This window comes from Paralichthys olivaceus, chromosome 7 (genome assembly GCF_024713975.1).
Source record: "Paralichthys olivaceus isolate ysfri-2021 chromosome 7, ASM2471397v2, whole genome shotgun sequence".
Taxonomy (NCBI): domain Eukaryota; kingdom Metazoa; phylum Chordata; class Actinopteri; order Pleuronectiformes; family Paralichthyidae; genus Paralichthys; species Paralichthys olivaceus.
In genome coordinates this window covers 22,358,108-22,381,909 of record NC_091099.1, presented here as the reverse complement: position 1 = coordinate 22,381,909, position 23,802 = coordinate 22,358,108, and the positions used below count along the sequence as shown (strand labels likewise).

General features: G+C 40.8%; 2 protein-coding genes across 6 annotated transcripts in view; one reads left to right on the top strand and one right to left on the bottom strand.

Moving 5' to 3' along the window:
* Positions 1–23,802, top strand: part of LOC109624117 (voltage-dependent calcium channel subunit alpha-2/delta-4) — a 58,374-nt gene that overhangs the window by 14,344 nt on the left and 20,228 nt on the right. For 3 of the 5 annotated variants that reach the window (XM_069528765.1, XM_069528767.1, XM_069528764.1), the window contains 20 exons: positions 316–466; positions 633–707; positions 1,299–1,388; positions 1,524–1,637; positions 3,242–3,320; positions 3,400–3,533; positions 3,767–3,784; positions 4,454–4,531; positions 4,765–4,845; positions 5,187–5,261; positions 5,461–5,547; positions 6,859–6,930; positions 7,583–7,644; positions 8,556–8,623; positions 8,837–8,882; positions 9,275–9,372; positions 9,582–9,672; positions 9,911–10,003; positions 10,459–10,580; positions 10,705–10,773. In XM_069528765.1, the coding sequence (XP_069384866.1) occupies positions 316–466; positions 633–707; positions 1,299–1,388; positions 1,524–1,637; positions 3,242–3,320; positions 3,400–3,533; positions 3,767–3,784; positions 4,454–4,531; positions 4,765–4,845; positions 5,187–5,261; positions 5,461–5,547; positions 6,859–6,930; positions 7,583–7,644; positions 8,556–8,623; positions 8,837–8,882; positions 9,275–9,372; positions 9,582–9,672; positions 9,911–10,003; positions 10,459–10,580; positions 10,705–10,773 (1,703 nt within the window). The remainder of the gene's footprint in view (positions 1–315; positions 467–632; positions 708–1,298; positions 1,389–1,523; positions 1,638–3,241; positions 3,321–3,399; positions 3,534–3,766; positions 3,785–4,453; positions 4,532–4,764; positions 4,846–5,186; positions 5,262–5,460; positions 5,548–6,858; positions 6,931–7,582; positions 7,645–8,555; positions 8,624–8,836; positions 8,883–9,274; positions 9,373–9,581; positions 9,673–9,910; positions 10,004–10,458; positions 10,581–10,704; positions 10,774–23,802) is intronic. The other 2 variants (XM_069528766.1, XM_069528768.1) reach the window with 1 other exon arrangement.
* Positions 10,824–20,995, bottom strand: LOC109624031 (leucine-rich repeat and transmembrane domain-containing protein 2-like). The gene is made up of 4 exons (XM_020078530.2): positions 20,590–20,995; positions 13,882–14,019; positions 12,888–13,571; positions 10,824–12,557 (listed from the first exon to the last, which is right to left on the bottom strand). Exons 2-4 carry the CDS (start codon positions 13,928–13,930, stop codon positions 12,079–12,081), a joined length of 1,212 nt encoding a protein of 403 aa, XP_019934089.2. The 5' UTR covers positions 13,931–14,019; positions 20,590–20,995; the 3' UTR covers positions 10,824–12,078.

Here is a 23,802-nt window from a genome sequence, read left to right as displayed (position 1 = left end):
CGACACTGTGGCTTTGGTCCAAACATTGCTGTGTAACTATTTAATCTTTGACCCAAAAAACCTGTGTAAAGAATATTGAATTCCAGTTCATTGTCAATGTAAATTTTATAATGCCATTCCAGTTTCTTACCTTCACCTAAACATTGACTTTTGTCAGGCCTGTGTCGGCATATATGAAGTCAACAATAATGCTGCAGATTCACCCTCTTTGACCCACATTACAACATTCGAAGCATTATCTTAGATGTACTAATAAATACTGTTGTGTACTTCGATTAAATAAAGACAGAATGTCCTTTGTTGTCCCGTGCACAGGTACATCCAGGCAGCCACATCTCCGAAGGACATCATCATCATGGTGGACATAAGCGGCAGCATGAAGGGGCTGAAGATGACCATCGCCAAACACACTATCAACACCATCCTGGACACTTTGGGAGAGAACGACTTTGTCAACGTCATTGCTGTGAGAGAAACGCAGGCATACACTTTATTGGATATTTCACCAAGTGTTACGTTATCCATACACCTGCCTGTAACCATTAAGAATAATTCTGGCGGACGGTGTGAAAACCAGCGACTGCTGTTGCTCATGAACCTGTTTGTGTGTGTGTGTGTCTTGCTTTCTGCAGTACACTGACTATGTCCGTTATGTGGAGCCGTGTTTCAGAGGAACTCTGGTCCAGGCTGACTTGGATAACAGAGAGGTAAGACTATTATCTGCTTCATGGAGGCTTAAAGAGCTGGGGAGGCATCTTAGCAGCCATCACACACACACACACACACACACACACACACACACAAACACACACACACAGAGGAATACCCTCGTCCTTGCATCAACTGCTTGGCCTCCTTCCTGGACTGACATCAGAAACCACAGACTCATTCTGGATCTGTGTGTGTGTGTGTGTGTGTGTGTGTGTGTACATTGATTTTAAGCCTATGTGGGTTGAGGTTAGGAATGGTGTCATGAGTGAGTTAAGGTGCTTGGATCAGACTGATGTGTATTACATCATTCTATGTGGGACAACAAGCAGTTTATATACAGTTGACCTGCTGTTGGAAGGCAAACATTCCTGTTGGTATTATGTTAATGAATTCAATTATATTAAGTTCCATCATATATGAAATGGAAGTACATAATTCAGAGGCTATTTCTGAACATTTGCAAATACATCAGAAATAATCCATGTGCACTTGGCTAGTAGGATTGAATAATGGAAAAAGTTGTCACAGGAGTCACAGTACAATGTGCTGATAGAGGCAGAACATCCTTCTTTCTCTCTTTCTCTCAGCACTTTAAACTGCTGGTGGAGGAGCTGCATGTTAAAGGAGAAGCAAAGATCAAGAATGCCATGAAGGAAGCCTTCAAAATCCTCAATGAGGTTTGTGTCCTGTGTAACAAAAGTACATTCAAGTATGAAGACTGTCCATCCTCCGTGACACAGGTGTAATCCAGCCTGACATCCTGCAGGGGAAAGTTGTTTGGTCTGTATCTGTATTTACGTGTTTGTCTGCAGGCGAGGGTGAACGGCCAGGGCAGCATGTGTAACCAGGCCATCATGCTGATCACAGACGGAGCCATGGAGGACTTTGAGTCCGTCTTTGAGGAGTTTAACTGGCCTGAACGGAGGGTGAGGAAATGTCAGCAGACCACTTAAAACCGAGATCTGTTCCCAGTGATTAACTTTGAAACTGACAGGTCAAAGTCATTGTCATTATCAACTCTAACATGGTCCATAAACACTTTTTTGTAGATACATCCACAAATAATAGAGCAAGAGAGACAATCAAGAGCTTATATTGACTGATATGATGTCCTATCATAAGGGAGGTCAGGAAGAAAAAACAAAGAAGTCAGATGTCTTTATAGTTAAACATTTACTTTTTGAGGTATCTGTACCTATAGAAATAATTTATGATCATATGGTAGAAATCATGTCATCATTTGAAGCAACAATCTTTGTCCTGTCATCTCAATCTAAATTTAGTTTAATACAAAAGATGGAAAGAAGCTGAGGTACATTCTTCCTGTGCCTCCACAGCTTTATATACCACCTCCATAAAGGTGGCAGCAGAGTGATTAGGCCCGTGAATATTAGCAGCTGGTCATGCAGGGATGCTGTTATAGAGTTGTTGAACTTGAGCAGAGAATTTAAAGCTTAGTTAAGTACGGGCAGAAAGTTCTTGAAATTCAATTAAAAATAACAGAGAAGAATATTGCAAGAGATGCTCAGAGTCAAAGAGCTTGGACCCAATCAGCCAGAACATCACATCATTCAGTACAGTGTCTCCACTTTTCAGCCTGCAGCTGTGTCCATCCGTTGATTGTCATGTTAAGATACAGGCTTACAGGGCAGCTGACAGGAACTATTTTGTTTGAATGAATGCCAGCAAAGATCTAACTCAATGACAGATTAACCGTGCAAGCGGTTCAACAAGTGGCTCAATCAGACATGCAGCCTAACATCAACCACATCGGCTCCTCTGCAGAAGTATTTCTGGAACAAAACGAATGTATCAAACTAAATTTTTTGAAAAAGTCAGCATTATATTTGTCATATCATATATTTTAGTTCTACACCAGCGACCTTTGGTCGGTTTTGTATCACTCATCGACCGTACATGAGGTATCGCTATTCTGATGTTACTGTAATGGACAGAAGCTTCCTTCCAATCCACAATCGTTCTAGGCCAGTCAAATAAAAACTTGAAATGTGAAGTCACTGGGATGATTCAGAGATGGTCACTGCAAAGCATTTGAACGTCTGCTTGAACCCCAGCCCAGTTCTCTAGTGCTGTAATATGGAGAAAATTAGTCCTGCTTTAAACAGATATGGACACATGTCCTTGTCTATATCACAGTACTGTGGGGACACCTCATTAGGTATTTTTACTTTAACAGGCGACCATAGAACTGTTTCACTTTTAAAAAGTTATGAATAAGATCAAATAAAACTTCAAATAGTTGCATGCTAACAGGAACAGTTTTTTAAGTAAAGAAATATTACAGACTGTCAAGAAACATAGATGCAAATAATATAAATAATTACCATTTCTAATTTTTATTAATAACAATTACTGTTGATGATTTAATTATAACTTTATTCAAAATTTTAAAAGATTATGGCCTCATCTGTGGTATGAAGCAACAAGTCAAAAAATATGCAGCTCACACAGATGTTGAAAAGATCCAGGACTCACAGCAGAGTGTGAACTGGTGTGTTCCTCTGTTCAGGTGCGAGTCTTCACCTACCTGATCGGCAGAGAGATGACCTTTGCTCAGAACACTAAGTGGATCGCCTGCAACAATAAAGGTTAGCAGCTCTGTGTGAGTGAGCGTGTTTGCGTGTGTGTTTGTTTGTGTGTGTGTTCACCACTGTTTTGTTTTCTCAGGTTACTACACCCACGTCTCCACACTGGCAGACGTGCAGGAGAACGTCATGGAGTACCTGCACGTGCTCAGCCGACCAATGGTCATCAACCACGACCATGACATCATCTGGACAGAAGCCTATATGGACACTGTGGTATGTCAGAGCAGCCAATCAGAGAGCTGAGAGAAGCAGTTCATGATTCATATCAGAGATAACAAATGATGTCAATTCTCAACTAATTTCATTTTGGACTGATCCTTTATTATCATACTATATGGTGATCCTCATCTTCATGATCACTTGTCACTTCACTTCATCTGTTTCCTCCTTGTGTCTCACCTCATTCTCCCATGATCCTCTGGGCCTTCCATTCCATTGATCTTCAGCTTCCCAGCACTAAGGAGGTACGAAGAAGCTGTAATAGTGGTCAAACCGTCAGTTATTTCATCTGTGCTGAAAAATATAAAATGAAAAACAAATATATCTTTGTCAAAAGATGTTTGATAAAGATGAAAAAAATCAGAAACATATACGTATATGAAAATGTACTTTGTTATTTGACTTTCACAGGTGTCCTGACCCTCAGATCTAGAATCACAGCTCTAGATTGTAGTGACTGTAGTAGGTTTGCTGTGGATAAGGGTGCAGCAGCCCTATATTGCCATCTAGAGTTTCACCACAGAGCAGCAGTAGTTGCATGCATTGTCGCCATAAACATACGTATTGTATATCACTGAAAAAGAAGAATATAATTTTAGTGTTAACTTTTTACTGTTTAACACAAAGAATGAAGCATGGAATCGAAACAAAAACACAAGAATAATAGACAACAACTTGAGCAAAGAGTCTGAACTCTCTGACTTGAATAATTACAAAACAAAAGAAATCAATATAAGCCTCATAAACATTCAGTATGTGACTGTGTCACATCAGATTCTAATATTCCTGTACCACCCAGCACCGTTAATCCAGCCGTAGTCACACAGTCTTTAGAAATGTTTTATTGGACCTGTAGGGTTCTGCTTTTACTAATTTGATAATAATATTGTGAATTAAATATGTTCCTGTCTCAGCTCTTCACCACCAAGGCTCAGAGTCTACTGCTGATGACTTCTGTGGCCATGCCGGTGTTCAGCAAGAAGAAGGAGACGGTCAGTGTCCAAAGATTGACGAACATCTCCTGTGTCTCTGTAACTGTAAATGTTGATGGTAAAAGCTGCTTCATATAAAAAGGCAAAGGACCTCTGAGCTGTTGAATCTCAATAATCAGATAATGTTTTATAGAATGTGAATGTGTAGATCAGATCTACCTTAGATATCTTAACCCTTTATGATGAAGAAGTCTTATAGTGCTGAGCCATAACCCTGTGTCCTGTCCCTCCAGTTGTCCCACGGGATCCTGCTGGGTGTTGTCGGCACAGACGTCCCACTGATGGAGGTGATGAAGCTGGCGCCCCGATACATGGTGAGCTCAGATCTGTTAAACTGTCAAACACACTTGTTCTTGGACATGTCTGAATCTACATTATTTCTGACAATTTTCTGATCCAAGCCACTGTCAGATATACCGAAAGGAAAAAACTTAAAGACCAAAGTTGACATGTCTGTGTGGTGTTTTTTTTTTTTACATGTATGATAAAACATAACACAAGCAAATGAATCAGTCAACACCATGGCTGAATATTTCTTCAGAAATGTCAATGTCTCAGAAAAAGTATTACGTAGAGGACCAGAGATGAGTTTTAGAGTTTGAATCAGTGACAGCGTGTTTGAGCTTTTTTCACTGTTTTCCTGCCTCTTCCTCAGCTGGGAGCACATGGCTACGCTTTCCTCCTCACAAACAACGGTTACATCTTGGCTCACCCCGACCTTCGACCTCTGGTGAGTGCTGCCTCTGGGTCGAGCGTTTAAGTCACTGCATGGGTCAAATTTAGGACAGGAGCCCTGCAGCAAGCGCTCTGATTCACTAGATCAATGTTTCAAGTGTTGCAGTGTAGCAGATGTCCTGAAGGGTACATTAAGGGAAAAGCTATGAAGTATTTATAAGGACAGTTATACAGTATCTCACTCTGTCCTACAGTATAAAGATGGAAAGAAACTGAAGCCAAAGCCGAACTACAACAGTGTGGATCTGTCTGAGGTGGAGTGGGAGGATACCGAGGAAATGGTAAACACACAGACACACACTCGTACACAAACATAACTATGTATGATTATCAGATAACAAAATGTGGAAGAGTGATTATCGGAATATTGGAGTGATACCCTTCACACAGCTGTCAGCTAATCTCATAGTCTGAAAAAAAGAAACCTTTTTAAATATTTTACAAGCAAACCTGTGTTCGCTGTTGTTTACAAGTTCCAACTCATATTTCTTTATACCGAGTTCCCTTTTTCAAAGCCCTTCACACAGTCAGCACAGGATCAGTCAGGGTGGACAGTGTTTTGATCATTTTCATTCTTGCATTACATAACTGCTCATCTAATCGGCTTCACACTTGGCACATGTTTTGTTAAAGGCCCAAGGAAGTGCAGTGTCGAATTGGTGCACTTTGGACATGCAATACGTTTGATTTTGTTAAACTTTGAGTAAAAACGTGACCAGCGCTCTGTAGCAGCTGTGGCTCAGAAACATCAACGTATCAAATTACTGTCACCCGACGAAATATCTACCTTAACTTAAAAAACAAATGTTTTACTTTTGTGTGTGTGCCCCCTGTGGAAACGTGGAAAATATTCTACCACTGGCATTGACTACATGTTCATTTTTGTCGAATCCCCTCCCCTTTTGCTACATACAGTAGTCAAGGTAGCGACTGTTGAGGATGAGAGGTGTCAATCAACTTTTTGAATGTTTTGAGTTCAGCATCCAGGTACTTACAGTGCACTGCATGTTGGCATACCTGTCAGTGTGAACATACGTATATACACTCAATTTGGCAAGTATGAGTGTACGTATGCAAACTGAGACACAGCACTGATTTAGTGAATGTTGATGAGATGAGCTGTTGTGCTGATGCATGTTGACAAAATGTTTTGCAAAAGTGAACTTAGTATAGAGAATAAAACGCTTTCAGTCCATGCCTCTAGAAATTTGAACACTGGTGATAGTGTAGTTTGAAGGTTTATCAACCTTTCACGTTCCCATTCATCATGTTAAGTTGTAAAGTTTGCATGATGGAAGAATAACAAACTTGAACCAATGACCCAACTAAACAAGTTTTGTTGTAATCTGCCCAGTAGTTTTTGTGTAATCATGCAAACTAACAGACAGGTAAAGAAACACAAATGAAAACTTGGTGAAGGTAAAAATGTTGTTGCATGTTGTGTAGTGCTCTGTCACTTCACAACACATCGTGACTCTATATAAATTCAAATCATGGGAATAGAAGCCCCAATCTTTACACAACCAATCTTCCAAACAATCAGTAAAAATGTGCAGAGCAAGAAACTGATTTGTTTCTTCTCGTCCTTTCAGCTGAGAACAGCCATGGTGAAAGGCGAGACCGGCAGCATGAGCCTCAACATCCGAGCATCTGTGGACAAAGGGGTGAGGAAGCCATCTGTTCTTACAGTGTTAATGAATGTTATTTTTAATATAACACCCAAAATGATTTTCAAACAAGTGCATGTTTGGTCTGAATCACTGGATTTTATCAGGTTGGAATGATGCAAATTCAATCATCCCGGAAATTAAACTGTCCCTCACCCTTCAGTACGTGGTTGAACGCTGTTCAGCCACATTTATTTGGAACCCTCAAAGTTTTATTTGACTTTGTAGTGGGACATCCCATAGTTACATTTTGCATTTTATCATTTGTGTGCTTTCGTATTATCTTTACCTCTGTTGATATCAAATACCCTCAGCAGAGCATCATGTAGACTAGATTGTTCACTGTGGAATTGGAACACACCTGTAGTTTCCCTCTAGGTCAGTAGTGGGCAGTAATGCACCTTTCAATTCAGGCTGCTTAAACCTGCTTACACACTGGGTCTTTTAAAGAAGCCTATAGATGCAAACATTAAGATGTTAATTTAACCATCACCATATTTGAGCAATAAACATATATGACAGATATTGATCTAGAGGTGCAGCTGGTTTAGTTTTTAGTTTTTTTTGGATGATGTGATTTGTGGATGAAATGTTCGCAGTGACAGTGAATAAGAGGCACTGACTTTACTGATGTTTCTCTTCTCTTTAGAAAAGACCTCTGTTTATTGTCAATGACTACTTCTACACAAACATTGATGACACCCCTTTCAGGTAAATCAGCTAGTATTTCTTAAAATACACTGCTGTGATGTTGTTTCTGTGTATTTGAGATGGTCATCTGACTAAAGTCAACACCAGACGTACAAAAGATCCATGCAAAATAATAATATACATTATTTATATTAATAATTATCATTCTAATCACCATCATCCAAGTTCTTCTGCTTCTTAGTATATTCTCTTTATCAACATGTGAGACTTATGCTGTTTTCCTCCTTTTTTTCTATGTTTTACACCAAGTGAATATTATGATGATGTGAGGGGTTGATGTTAAAAAACTTGAGTTATTCTATTCACATCTTAAGATAAGAGTATGTGCGACTGTACCTGGAAGCTGGTCATTTTAATGAAGCACTATTAAAAAGACAGCTTAGCCACAGGTTAGCCACTTGTGTGCAAAATGAAATACTGGAGATGATCCTAAATCACTTCAGTCAAATCTGAAGTCTAGATAATTATATGATAATATGTCGATGTAGCAGAGACAAAGTTGAACTTGCATTTTTGATTTGCACAACAGTAACTTGTGAAAACGTGGGCAGAAATATGTAGTTCATGTTGATGCTGTGTCAATAGATTAAAACTGCAACACAACATGAGAATCATTCATTTAAAGCCATACGTGGTCCTCTTTTTTCGATAGAATAACCCATTTGTAATTTTTCTCAATCATACAAGCATACGTTCTTATATTTTTTGTCTCTTCATAAAAAATACTTGCTTATACATTGTGATCACTTATTTGTCGCTGTCCTATAGCAACATCAGTGAGAATCCTGACTGCCAGAAAGTCAGCGGGGTCGAACTGTGTCATCCTGATGATGTTGACACATGCAGCTTGACTTGTGTGATGTGACCAGAAAGCAGCATGTTAAACTCATCTCCTCCCTGTGTCTCCGCAGCTTCGGCATGGTGCTGACAAAGGGTCATGGAAGGCTGATGTTTGTAGGAAATGTGTCTGTTGAGGAAGGTACAATTTCACACAATTCCCTACATGATTGTATCATTGAGCTTGATTAGAAAGAAACTCTTCAGTTGAATTGCTTTTGAATTACTTGAATTACTGGTTTTATACCCACTCAGCAGCACAGCATCTTCAGTCAGCTGCTTTAATTGATACTGTCTGTGGCAGAAATAAGAAAAACTTTTTTACTAAATATAGTCTTTTTACCATCCTCTGCAGGGCTGCATGACCTCACCTCCCCAGACCTGAGCATTGCCTCCGAGTGGTACGTCTGAACCCTGAAACATGACTGTGACTGTGAAACACGAACGGCTACAGTTTCATACAGCTGCAGCAGTTTAACTTTACATCAGTTTATTTGTGACAGTGATCAGCAAATGAGAGCAGCAGTAAAAAAGAAAAACTAATTAGACAACTTAAAACATTTATATGTAATTGGTGAAATGACAGGAGATTAGTGTAAAAGTAAAAAGTCAGGATAATTTAAATCTCTAAAATCAAATTCATGACAGTATTCTAATATACCAATATGTTTTACTCTGTGTTTTTTATTTTTTTACCAAAGATTTGTTTCAATAGTGAAGTGAAAATATTTAAAATATTTCATAATGTGTCTGTGTGTGTGTTTATCCTGATTGAATTAACCTTTTTCCTCAGGACTTACTGTGAGACAGACATCGACCCCGCTCACAGGAAATACTCACAGCTTCAGGTCGCCATACGTTACCTGCTGGGGCTGGAGCCCGAGCTTGAGTGTAGGTTTTTTAATATTGAAGGCATAAAATATATTGAATTCATATTCCCTCTACTCTGAATTCATGTGAATTATAGGCAGACATTTCTTTTGAATATTTTAGCAATGGTATTTCAGAGATTTCTCTCTTTGGAGTTGGACAGAATAAGAAAATGTCTTTTTAGAGAACTTAGGGGTTCTGCTATTTATTTGACCGAACCTGTCTGTTAGGTGATGAGCTGTTGCTGCAGCAGATGCTGTTTGACGCTGTGGTCACAGCTCCACTGGAGGCGTACTGGAACGCACTGATGCTCAACGACAGGTGAGACAATATGTATAACATCATCTGAAGCTTTAAGGTGCTATATGTTTTCTCTACGAACATTGTGGGGAGCAAGTGGTGAGGATGGTCTCTTACAAAGAGCTTCAGCCACCAACAGTAGTCAACAATTATGTTGCTTTCCAGCACTGGAGACAGCTCTTGAGTAAAGGAATAAAGTTTGAAGCTTAATTCTTGATTAATTGAAGCTTCATGCTCATCCTGTGTTGGGTCTCTGCAGGGTGGAGTCAGGGATTGAGACGGCCTTCCTCGGTACTCGTTCCGGCCTGATGAGGATCATGAGATATGCAGGAGTGGAGACCAGAGTGGCAAAGTAAGTTTAAACTGTTCACAACAAAACAGCACGTTGGACAAATACCTACAGCACCTTACTAACCCTTTGAACTGTTGTATTTTATTATTATTATCGTGAAGGAACAATAGTTAATAAGTGTTTCTGCTTCAGATTAAGGCAGCTGGTGTGTCATAGTCATTGTCCTAAACCATTAGGCCACTGGGACATCCCAGGGTGGACTCTTACAGCTGCACTGGGAACTGTTCTCTCCAACTGTTAGACCTAAAACTGGTCTTTGATATTACTGAGGTTAGAAATTGTTTTAAGATAAGCTCCCGTTTTCTACCTTTAAACCCTTTTCATGGTTGAAGGTACACAATGAGATCACATAAATTATACATGTACAACCAGTTGCCCAGTGAAGCTTTTAATCCATCACATTTCAGTGTGTTGTTAAATTAAAGGTTGTCTAAAAATGAAATTTCACCCAACAGAAGGTTCTTGACTCCAGTTGATAAAGACAACCTGTTCACCATTGACCACTTCCCTCTGTGGTACCGTCTGGCCGTGGAAAACACTCCTGGAAGCTTCTTCTTCTTCCCTGTCAACGACAAAGGTCTGTCTCCTACCTTCAATATTTATTTCTATTTTCACTTTTGTTTGTGAGAACATCAGATATTGTAGTCCTCATCAAATTTCTCTCATCAGCTAATCTTCTGTTAAATGTTCCCTCCTGACAGGAGTGAAGTATGTCATAGCGACGACATCAGTGACGGTGTCATCTGAAGGGAAGATGGCCATGGCAGGAGGTGAGTGTCATTGCTGCAGCTCTGATTCTGAACACTCCACATTCCATCTGAGGAACAGCTTTGGTTCTGTCAAATGGCAAATGTTACTGTTGTCACACTGATTCAATTTTTTTTTTTTAATAATATAAGAATCTGTTGCGTCAGAAAGTAAAGATTCCCAGCATTTGAACATTAACATACAGACACACAGAAGATGCTGCCTTCAACAAATAGTGATGATCTTGTTTGCCGATAAAACTTTACAGGGGCTGTGGTGGTGAGAGTGTTGGTGGAGTTTCACAGGCCTGGCAAGTCTGAAGAGTTTTTATAGATATGAAATCCAGAGTGTGGATGAACTTTCCCCTGCATCATTTGGAAAAAAAAGGCCTAACCATCTGTTGTTTCTGTTGACATGTCAAGCGCATGTTTAAGAAGGATAAAAAACATTATTTAGATAAATATAGAGTTTATTATCTTCAGCTTCATTAACAGTTCTTCGGTTAAATCTGAATTATCACAGAAAATATGGACAAACTAAATAACACTTATGAAAGTTACAGCATATATACCGGCTGACAGCCTCAGATACTTTCAGTCAGGGTCTCATACTTTGCTGTGGTAAGAATATAAATGTTTGAGTCATTGAGCGTGTGAGTTTGTATGTGCTGGATTCCAAGCTGTTGTAGCTCATAGTTTGCCCTCTAGGAGGCAGTACAGCTCCAGTATCTGTTGGGATGCAGTTTATCTCAGTGGTGAAGCTTAAAGCAGCATCTCCCACCACAGTAGGATTGTGATATGATGTAAGGTTAAGTGTTCAACAGGGTATCCACCTATCAGAGGAACAAAGATGATTTAAATGGGTGATGTTTAAGACTTTAAATAAACTCAAGATCAATTTTTAGGGTTTCACAAACATTTGTACTGAACTTTTTGAACTTGTGCTTGTTGGGCTCAGATACAGACAGATGGTTTTATACTAAATTGGTTGTTTCATATTCCTAACAAAGAAACAAAAGTATAGATTAAGATAATTCAAGGTGCAGAAGTGCAAAAACAGCAGCTTCACAGCTGGCTGAGAGATGCAGCGTGGGGAATAACAATTCACAGAGCATCCATACATTAAAGGAAGGGCTGCAGCATTCCAGTTTCACTGAATCTAGTCCGTTCCATTAGTGGCACAATCGGTCCGCCCACAAATTTTCTGCACAATGGTAGAGCTGCAGGGTTTCTCTCTCCTGTCATTGTCTCATCAGTGATGGGAGGTCCGGAGCAGAGGAGCCAAATTGTCCAGGTAGGGTGAATAATCAGAAATAAGAAAACAGTATTTCAAAAGCTACTGATTCGATACCCGTGCACAATGCCACAAGTTTCTTTGGGTGGTGTCTCCTCCGGCGAGGTTAGGGGGGACAGTCCATCCTCCAGGTCAGTCTCAGCTCCACACTCGGCCATCAGAGGCTGCCCACGGCTCTTCATCTCCCTCTGGTATCTCGCCATAAGCGAGGCATAGATGCAGCCGTAAGTTGCCGCAACCACCATCATGACACACACCGTACCGCAAACCACCCCTGCAACAATTTGCGTGCCGTGTGCCCGGCGCACACTTACAGGGCGGTAACGCTGCCGAACACATTCCTCATTACTGCTGACCCGGCCAGGTGGGCAGGGAGGCCTTGTGGCATAACCTGACCCGCCCTCCTTGGCTGGACTCTGCAGGCAGTAGCTGAACATCTCTGCTGGCACACTGCGGATGTCCCTGCCCTTCAAATCCCCAGGGAGACTGCACTTCATGCCATCTACCTGCCCATCTGTAAAACAGATGGAAAGGGGAACGAAAGGGAGAAGAACAGGGAGGTGAAGAGGGAAGGAGGAAGACAGGAAACGAAGGGAGACAGGGCAGGATTGAAAGAGATTGAGGTCATTAAAAGGTTTTTTTAGATGTCTTTGCTCAATATACATCCATCCTGCAGAGCAGAGATTAAGTGCTTTGATTAAACAGCTTTTGAAGAACAGACTTGAAATACATACAATATATATATTTTCACCTGCACATTCTTAGACCACTGTAAGCCGACTGTTAAAACTATTAACATTCAGAGTATTTCAGATTTGAAGAGGTCTGCTAAAGCCCTGCTCACCCCTGTAAATTAACCACTCCATCCAGTGCTTGAAGTCCCTCAGCTTGCAGTCGCACTCCCAGGGGTTTCCTGCCAGCTGGAGCTGCTGCAGACCCACCACGGGCTCAAAGGTGACTCTGTCGAGGGCCACGAGCTGGTTTCTGGCAAGGGACAGCCAGGTTAGTCTCTGAAACCCATTCAGTAGGCCTTTAGGCAGCCAAAGGAGCCCATTGGACGACAGGTCGAGGCCTCGCAACCGCCACAGCCCCTTGAAAACCTCCTTGCTCAAGCCCACTCTTCCCTGGCTTCCTTTCAAGCCTTGTGTGGCCTCTGTGCTATTGTTGGGGTCAGATGACACCAGGCCTACCCCAAGGTAGTTTGTGGAGAGGTTGAGCCAGCGTAGGCCGCTCAAGCCTGAGAAAGCTCCCGGCTGCAGGGAAGAAAAGTGGTTCTGGGAAAGATCCAAGAGCTCCAGGCCGCTGCGGTTTGCCAGCTCTGTTTTGCCCAAAGAGGAGAGGTTGTTCTGGTGTAGGCGGAGTACCAAAGAGTCCTGGTCCAGCAGCGAGAGGATGGGTGTCAGAGAGAGGAGGCCGATGGCGGAGCAGTCAGTGGTGTTACCGTAGCAGGTGCAAACACCAGGACAGCTGTGGGCCGAACCCAACAGTCCAAGTAGAACCAACACCAGGCTGGACAAAGCTGCATAGACTGGAAATGATGAGAAACAAACATGAAATCAACTACAAAATTCAAAGACAGTTTATTTTTATAAAACTATGAAAATCTTGTGGTGATATCAGGAAATAAGCATGGAAACAAAGTACAGCAATGCTAAACATGAATAAGAATGGTTCTCTGTCTTCGTTTGTAATACCTATGACATCTTGATGGTAAAATAATTCAAAAAGACAATTTTCTTTGAGTACACCGTCGAGTTGTATTTCAGAGCTCTAAACATGTGTAAAAGCATCAGTTAAATTATTATTGTGTGAGGGAGGAATCTTCCGCCGAGCCTCACCCATCTGAGTCTTCATGTGACTTCGTCCATACTGGTCCAGGTTCTTCATGTCTGTTGCAGAAACTGCAGCTTAAGTCTGGCATCCGGCTGTCCTCACTTTCTATTGGGTCACGCTGACATCTGGCTGCCGAGGATGTCCTGAGAACAGAAAAGATAAAGAAATGAGATGATGTTATTTGAGGAAAAATGGAAGTGTTTTTTAATTAAAAAATTAAAAAACATACAGATGAGCCTTTGGCATGTTAACGTTTGTAAACAGCTTTAACAACGTGTTCTCAAACCTTGGCTATGATCATCAGCTTGGACTTAACTATCTAAGCTTGTACTGATAAGTAGCTACACAGGACTTCTCTGATATGCTATGGTGAAATAAGGAGTGTCAGAGGTTTGCAATGGAGAAACGTTAAAGGAAGAACAACCCCGCAAGTTGAAGAAATTTGTTGCTTAGGTACTTGAATTATGAAACGCTGGCAGTCTTTTCTTTTCAGTCATTGGTGCATTGTAGTTCCAAGGTGGAAATACTTTTGCCATGATATTGATTGATTATATGAATCATTATATGTCCTGCATTATACAAGAATACCATAAATAGCCTGATGATTTTCATTGGAGGGGAGCTTAAAGTTTGGTGATTGGATGTGTACAGTAACAGCAGATATTTTCTAACAGCTCTTCTTTTGTTCTCATGCTTTAAAACCTGCCTAACCTCCTTCTTGACGATCTCCAACTTTTATCGTTTAACATTTTGAGAAAACAAACTGGGCTAAATCGTTCGACTGGATTTTCTCCCACTTCACTTCTCCACTGTAGACATTGATCCTTTGTGAGCTTCGTTTTGATTTACTTTGCTCTCTTTCAGCTCCACATGCGTTTACATTTGTTCATTTCATTGGTCTTAAATGAAAGATTTACTTCTTTCCCTCTCCATGCTTTTATACTTACGGTCTGGTCCACAATTGAAACTGATGATTTTCTTCTCACAAGCCTGTTTCTCAAACCTCTCAGCAAGAGCAGCCAGCAAGAGTGCAACTCAATGTGTGGGATTAAGTGGAGTACTTTGAATGTACAGATTTAAAAACATCATCAGCTTAGTCGCTGCGGAGCTGATCTACAGTATATTGGCATTAGAGTTGTGATGTTATTCACAGCTTGTTTCTTCTGTCCTTTTCATTCGTTCTCGCTCAGAGAGAACACACAAGGAGCCTCAGGATGAAGTAAAATAAACCTGTATTTTCCTCCAGCAACACCGGAGAAAAGTCAATGCCAATTTTTGTCTTCTGAACACCCACCTACAGTTCCTGTACGCTGCAGTTACTGTATGGCGTCTGCATTGTTCTCACACATGCTATTAAGAAAACAGTTTTCTTGATATTCACTGTTTTCTTTCGATGATTTTAATTTCCTCACGATGTCTTTTGTAGTTTCAGCCTTTTCAACATGCAGAGGGAATTGCACATTTGAGATAAAGCTGAGGAAAAAAAGAAAAGTGCTGTCACTCCATCATCCATTTGTAGCTGCTCTAAAGAGCCAGAGAAACTCTGCCTCAAGGTCTTTCTTTTGTTGCAGGTCCTCCTGTTGTTAGGATGGCACAAAAATGCCAGTCACTCTGCTGTGGACTGCGTGAGGCAGGAAAGTGCCTTCAGGCCACAAATGACATTACAGAACAGGAGAAATTAGAATGCAGTTGGAGCAGGGAGATGATGTGGAGGGGGGCAAATGTGACATATGAATATCTGACATCACTTCACACAGCAGGAGAGAAGAAATTAGAATGTCACATAGTTCCCAGGAGATTTTCACAAAACAAACCATCTACGTGAGTATAGAGGATAGATAGTGATGCACAGTAAATTCTGATGCTCAGGATATTTGAAGACAATTCTTACAAAAAAAAGAAATATAAATAAAAATAACTATTGTTTCAATACAGTTCAACTTGTATAAAGAATTTTGGCTTCACACTGACATATGCACCATTTAAATACTATATTGGCTGACTCTAAATTAATGAATTATAAAGGACCCATATGTCATTTGATGAATTCAAATATATTTTAGATGTGATTGTCTCTGATATGAGAACTTATGCGTGACTGTCTATATTTATTTTGTCCTATTTCCTCTGATGAACTGATTTCTCTAGCAAGTGAGATGTTTATCAACAAGATTACCTGAAATCAGTTCTTAATTTAACCCAGACCAGGTTAAACCAAGGTGTCTAGCTTTCTTTTAAGGATTTACTGGCAGGTTTCAGGTTGAGCATTAGCAAAGCATGGAACTAATGCATCATGAAAAAAACCAGTGTCAGATCAGGCACCGAATGACAGCAATTGAGTCACATTAGATCAACTACAGCATCCTGTAAGAGGATGAGCGGGGCCTTTATCAGACCTTAGAGCATCTCGTGGAGGAGATGACTTCTGACCTTTTGCACTGTCCGATGGTCGTAACAACAGATGGCAAACAATCATGTTACACATTGTGGAATGAGGAGAAAGGATTTATAGAAAGAACACTATCTTGCTTCACATAAATCCTGCAGATGGAAGTTAATAATAAAAAAGTAACGTCTCCATCGATGTCTTCATCTAGAGACTTTACTTTGGGATTAATATACAAATTGGTCCAGCTTCAAAACACTCCACACACCAAGCGCTGCTTTCTTACACCCGCTCAAACATGCTAAAGCAAAAGAAGGGGTTGGTATGTCATCCTGTGTTTATCAAGAGCTGAAGTCGCTCCTGGCTGCTTTTCTGCTATTCACCATCTCCTCATTCATTCGTCTCTTTGAGCGTGTCCTCTCCTCCACCCGACTTTGCGTGTCTTTCTTCGGACTCGTGACTTTTAAGGACATAACTGAGAGCGCTGAGGCTGCTGGGTGTAGGTCGGGGATGTCAGCTTCACCTACACTCAAACTTTACCCAGCAGGTTTATCAGTGACTTAAAGTCTACAAGCTTGCGTTTGAAAATCTATTGCAGTATTTTTGGGGTAAATTGTGCATTTGTTTTGGTTGGTGATGGCTGAAGATAGTTTAACATTGAGCAGAACACAAAGCAACTGTTAGAAGCCAAAAAAAAGTGAAGCTCGTGGGGAAAACAGACATGGGGACAAACAAATGCAAATTTGCATTTCAGAGTGAAAAAGTGCTACTTTGCTGCTCGGCACGATTTCTCTCTATATTGATGCTTCTCTTTGAGAGACCCCTCCTCCTTGTCCTACTTGGCATCTCTTTCTTTGGATTTGTGAGCGTAAGTGATGCTCTAATCCAAAGAAATCTACTGATTATGGCACTAAATTAGAAGTCTCGCAACTAGAGCTTGGTTTTTTTATGTCAATTGTAGCTAGGCGATTGAGTTTCTTTGTCTAAATTAATGTTTTTTTTATAGTAAGTCATCATGAAAAAAAGTGTTTAGGATGTCCATGTAAACAGAAAGGTCTTGTAGTGGGTTTTGCTTCTATGGAGAAAATGAATTCTCAGACGAGGGACTGAATAATCTTTCACAATGTCATAATATCAAATACCGAAAAATCAGTTCCTGCCACTGTTCCTGCCACTTCAAACAATGGTGACTTTTCAGTCACCATTGTTGAATTTGGTGCCAACAAATACTAAACAGGTACTTGAACTAAAATTACTGTGACTCAAGAAAGAGATAGTACCCAGGTGAAGATCAGGTGTATGTGACCATTAAACCGACAGAGGCTGACCCAGGTGAAGCCAAAAAAAAGTGAAGCTCGTGGGGAAAACAGACATGGGGACAAACAAATGCAAATTTGCATTTCAGAGTGAAAAAGTGCTACTTTGCTGCTCGGCACGATTTCTCTCTATATTGATGCTTCTCTTTGAGAGACCCCTCCTCCTTGTCCTACTTGGCATCTCTTTCTTTGGATTTGTGAGCGTAAGTGATGCTCTAATCCAAAGAAATCTACTGATTATGGCACTAAATTAGAAGTCTCGCAACTAGAGCTTGGTTTTTTTATGTCAATTGTAGCTAGGCGATTGAGTTTCTTTGTCTAAATTAATGTTTTTTTTATAGTAAGTCATCATGAAAAAAAGTGTTTAGGATGTCCATGTAAACAGAAAGGTCTTGTAGTGGGTTTTGCTTCTATGGAGAAAATGAATTCTCAGACGAGGGACTGAATAATCTTTCACAATGTCATAATATCAAATACCGAAAAATCAGTTCCTGCCACTGTTCCTGCCACTTCAAACAATGGTGACTTTTCAGTCACCATTGTTGAATTTGGTGCCAACAAATACTAAACAGGTACTTGAACTAAAATTACTGTGACTCAAGAAAGAGATAGTACCCAGGTGAAGATCAGGTGTATGTGACCATTAAACCGACAGAGGCTGAGGGAGCGTTGTGTTGCTAAGGTTTAGGGCATCATACATGATACTGATGTGGGATTCAGGTAATTGTTTACTGACACTATTTCATGTGTGCATTTCCTTGTGCATCGAGCAAACTGATTCTGGTTGATCTCCTACTTGGGCTGGGAACTGGAATAGTTGTATATGGTTGATCTTCACGTCCAAAGTTTACTTTTCAAGAGAGCTTGAGAGTTTCCAAGGTTTAAGGTATGTGACATTTTTAAAGTTGGTGTTGGGCTACATGCTGGCTATTATTAAAAAGTACTACATGTAAGAGATCTCAATGTGGCACTTTCAAAATCATTGTTTTTCTAAAGGTTAGGTCATGTTTTTTTGTCTTATCCTCGTCATCTTCATCGTGGACGTCATGTGCAAAAGTAGTTGGAAGCGACCAGCTTGTCAAATGCACCATCAACCAGATTAGACGCCGCTCGCGCAGTATCGGCAGGTCACAGATTAAAAATGTGGTTTCAATCCCCGAGTGGGACAGATGGTATCGGAACAAGTGGTCCCAGCGAAACCCCCCCTCCCCGCACACACCCACACTGGCACCCAACCCCCTGCTCACGCTGTTTTCTGTTTTTACTGTTGTGCCATCACCACACTCCTGCTGTTTTGTAGGTATTCATTTAAAGCACTTTCACAGTACCAGGGGTAAATAGTGAACTGAACATGCTTCATATGTTAGTACTTTACTCTAGAGTTCAAATACATGTAGATTTGGATTAGGTTAATTGGAGACTAAATTGATTGGAGGCGTGCATGGTTGTTTGCAAGTTGGCCCTGTAATACGGCATGGCGACCTGTGCAGGGTGTACACTGCCTAATGTAGAGTTCCTTTGCAGACTAATATGTAAATGCTAAATAAATGGTTGCTACTGATTTTTGTATTTCTTTCAAACATCTTGCATCACTTCTTGTGAACTACTTTGGCTGGGTACCTCAACAATAGCTACTGATTGTCGATCAATTTAGGGCTGACTTGCTCAAGTGATGAACAGGGATGTAGCGATTAGTATAGATCACCCCCAAGACACCTGAAAAATATCGCTAATGGTATGGATTTTGTCTTTTTGAAGCATTTTTTGTGACAGTCCAGGGATTCTAACAAACTTTGTCACAAAAAGCAGCAAAAACTGTTCTTCTTTATGTGCAAAAGTGCTGGTTTATTTATCTCGATTAAAAACTCTGCTGCTGTTTGGAGATTGTCACTAAAGTCCTGCCACTATGATGTTCCCTGCTTCATCTGCAGTGCATCGCTCCACTTTTCTGGGCTCTAACGTGGCATCCTGCTAGGTGCTTAATGGCCTCTGACAGGCGGCCTCAGCCCTCCTGTGGCTACACTTTCCCTCACAACAACCAGAAAACGAGGCAGCGAAGCGCTTGGTCCAAACGGCCGAGAGCACAAACACACTGCAGCATCCACACTGAGGCAGGAGATGCATGTAAACAATGAGCACAACACACACACACACACACACACACACACACACACACACACACACACACACACACACTGACTGCACGCCAAACACTCAAGCTCACCCCCACATGCCTTTCGACTCTCTCTCTATTAAAAGCACAGGCAAACAGTTGTACAGTACATGGCCAAAGCTATGTGGACAATATGCGATGGTTGAACTTCTGTCTTCAGTCACCAGCCGTTCATCCCACTCATACACAAGTGAACCAACAGTGATGATGATGATGTGATATGGTGTAACTCACAGTACTCTCTAAAATACTTTTGTGTGCTGCAACAAATAGACAACAATTTTGATAGTTGGCTAATCATTAAAACTAAGTTTGGAACTGTTGTTGGGGTAAAAATCTTATATCAGAACATATTTTGCACCAAATCAGTGATTGTGAATTTGCTTAATTAGCTATGATGCTTGACCTTTGACGCTTGTGGGAGGAAGCTGGAGCTTCTGATATTAGGCAAGAGGGGTCTCACATTTTTCCAAATAACTTGCACATCTTTGGACTGTGGGTGGAAGTTGGAGCACCAGAGAAAACCCACACAGGCACAGTCAGAACACACAGAATCCTTTTTGCTGTGAGCCAAAAACTGGCAGAGCTGTTGAAATATTCTGTTATTCTCAGATTATTTCAATACTGAAAAGAAACATTAGCTGCAGGTGAAGTGTGCTGCTCGAGCAAGGATAAACAACCCCACACCAAAAGTACATTAAAGTATGAAGACAGGTTGTGCACTTACTTCCGTAAGTGTACATGCACAGAGACACAGTCACTGCCACTTTCAAAGACACACTTTCCTGTATATATAGTAGCTACACACACTCACACACAACACACACACACTGCTCACCATCTGTTCTGCTGCTTCAAACAGAGACAGAGCAGATAAACTGTTCTCTCTCTCCCGCATCTGCAGCATTCAGAGGAAAAAGGAAAAATTCCAGATTCAGCTTCAAAACCAGAGGTTTCTCTTCTAAAACCAGAATCTGAATCTGAGCTGAACTGGACTCTTCAAGGACAGAAACTGGTCTTGTCTTCTAAACACATGGAGATCAGTTCCTCATTAAAACCAGAATCAGGAAGCTTCTTTAACCCAGAAACCAGAAGCTGGACTGGAGTTAGAATTCCGATCAAATGCCACTCATCATTGTTGTCCTCCTCCTTCACTTCCTCCACGTTGCTGCTCTCAGCCTCCTCTTACCGCCTCAGAGCTCTGTCCAACACACACCCAGCCACAGAGTGAGGGAGGGCCAGCCTCTGTGTGTGTTTGAGAGAAAGAGAGAGAGAGACAGAGAGAGAGAGAGAGAGCTGGAGGAGCTGCTGCTGAGCTGCTGCTAATGGTGTGTGTGTGTGTGTGTGTGTGTGTGTGTGTGTGTGTGTTGGAGCAGCCATCCTCTCTGTGTTGTATGGATTGTGTGATGTGCATTAAAGCGGTTTGACAGAAATAGTAACGGCAATGTGTGTTGCAGCTGCAGGCTGAGCTCTGAATGAATGAAGAGAGCGAGGTACACTTTGTCTGAGAGAGACTCTGTCATACTCTTTTTATAGTTGGCAACTAAGCACATTTGAATTTGAAAAGAAGAACTGTATGAAATTAAAGAACTAAGAAATTATATTAAAAAAACAGATAGGGGAGCATATGTACCATCACCAAATATGGTGCCACCTTGTGGTATAAGTGTTCCACAGCAGCTTCCAAACATGTTACACAGATGTTTTTCTATTTCCTCTACCACTTATCCTTTGAGGGTCAGCCAATCCTAGCTGACCTTGGGTGAGAGGTGGGGTGCACCCTGAAAACACTATCTGAACCCTGAGGTCCTTCAGAGAACAGTGTAGTCCTATAGTAGTTGGCACCGGTTCACATTCACTGCCAATTTTTTACAAATCTCTATTGACATCACTCTAAGATGGTGACACTCACATTGTTTACTCCCTTTTTCCAAGGCCTGATGGTCATTTGGAGACTATTTTCAGTGGCGGATAAATCCACATTTGGTCCTCTGAGGAAGTGTTTGCAGCAGCAGGACAGTTGTGTGTCGTCTGAGTCCAAATAAACTACAGTGTGTTTTCTATAGTTCTATGGTTTAGATGAATAGAATATATGAGGCTGTAGGCACACAAACACACGCACACACGCACACACATGCACTTCTTCACACTACAATTTTTTTTATATGACATTTATTGACCAAAAGAAAAATATAGAATGACTCAGAACCTGCATTTCAAGAAGCTAATTGAAAGTAGAGACAAGATTCTTTTTGACTTGCAGCACATTTACAAAATGTGACTAAAGACAGACTGAATGAGAAATAGTCTGTGTTGATATAACACTTTTCTAGACACACACATTCATATTCAGCATCTATTTGCAGCACTTCCTCTATGTCACACACACTGGTATCAGGGGTTCAGTATCTTGCCCAAGGGAGACTGGGATTGAACCACCAAACCTTTGATTAGTGGACGATCCGCTCTACTGTACCACCTGAGCAACAGCCACCTAGAACAGCGCCAATATTCCTAAACTTACTTTAATCCTTTGCAACCATCATTACCACTTTGATTTAACTTTTATCTACAGCTATTACTGTTAACTTCCAAACTGGGGTCTAGATGTTTCCAACTAGGTAACGTAATTCTTTCCTTTGTACTGATTTCATTTTTCCCTCCATTCTTTTAAACACTCTGGCAATATTGTTTTTATTAAAAAAAGGCCTACATAGAACCTACAAATCTCTGGATGTAACAAGCGATCTTTGGCCCAGTTCACATTGAGACACAGCGCAGTTTTCATCAGATAATATGTTTATGCCTTGATGCCGGCAACAGCCATGGGAAGCTTTTTTCTTAAGTTGTCCATCTTTCCTATTATTGAGGAGGAGATGTCCCAGGAACCTGAAGAGGAAAGTTCTTCAAATTTAGTAAAAATTTTAACTTGGGCTTAAGAAGGAAATGATTAGATTTTGCTGAATAAAGGTCATTGTTGCTGTAACCTCACACATTGTAAACATAATACACTTTGAGTGAAGGGCAAGAGAAAGTGTTTGTGTCTGTGTTGTCATTAGTTCATTTACACATTTGTGTTAGACTCGTAATGAAACTGCACAATTCACTGTGATGAAATAAGCTGCGGAATAAACCAGGGACAACAACAGCAATGAGAAGTATCAAAGAGTCACACTGAGACTCCCACCAGCAGCACAATATACATGTGAACTGGCACAGGAATGAAAAAGATGGATCAAAACATCACTTGAAGGATGGAAAAAGAACAAAGTCTACAAAGAGAGTACGTGCTGGTCTTTAAATCAGACCATAAAAATTTAATGGTTTCAGAGAAGAGCTCCTGCTTCAGCAGAATAATTGAGAATAAATGTCTTAGGTGTGTGCTGCCCCATCGTGGACGTGTCCTCACAGACTGCAGCAGAGACAGTACAGCTGCAGTGCTGAAGGGCGCCCATAAGGACACTGCTGACAGGAAAGAAGAAAAAAAACAGAGAAATGCAATGAAACAGCAGAGCAAAGCTGCAGACCACTGAGTCCACAGCAATTTTAAAGAATTGGAGGGAAGTGATGCCTTAAGAGGTTTAAATGACTCAAAGGTCACAACTCCCTCTGAAGAACAAATCACATTTCATGCTCTTTTTCTTAGTTTTTATTCAGTGAAGAGTTTCAACTTAGATACTCCCACAGCTATTAATACAATCAGTCCTAGAACCACAGTCTACGTTAGTAAAAATTTTATTTTAACATAACGATATCTTTCATATTGATAACATTTTAACTTTTCTACATATGAACTGACTTTTAACATTGACAAATAAACTAATTGCTCTTGTTTATCCCTCAGGATCAAAACTTTCCCCTTCACTCTGAAAGTATCAGTTTCAGTTGCAGCAGGTGTTTTCATAGGAAAGGCTGTAAAAGGCTGCTGTTCCCCACCAACTTAAAAGAAAACGGTAGACAGACACTGTCAGAGGGCAGCTGGTGAGCCAGATTGTGGCAGTAGACCATGCAGTGGGACTCTCACCACAGCAGCCAGAGACAAACCATTCTG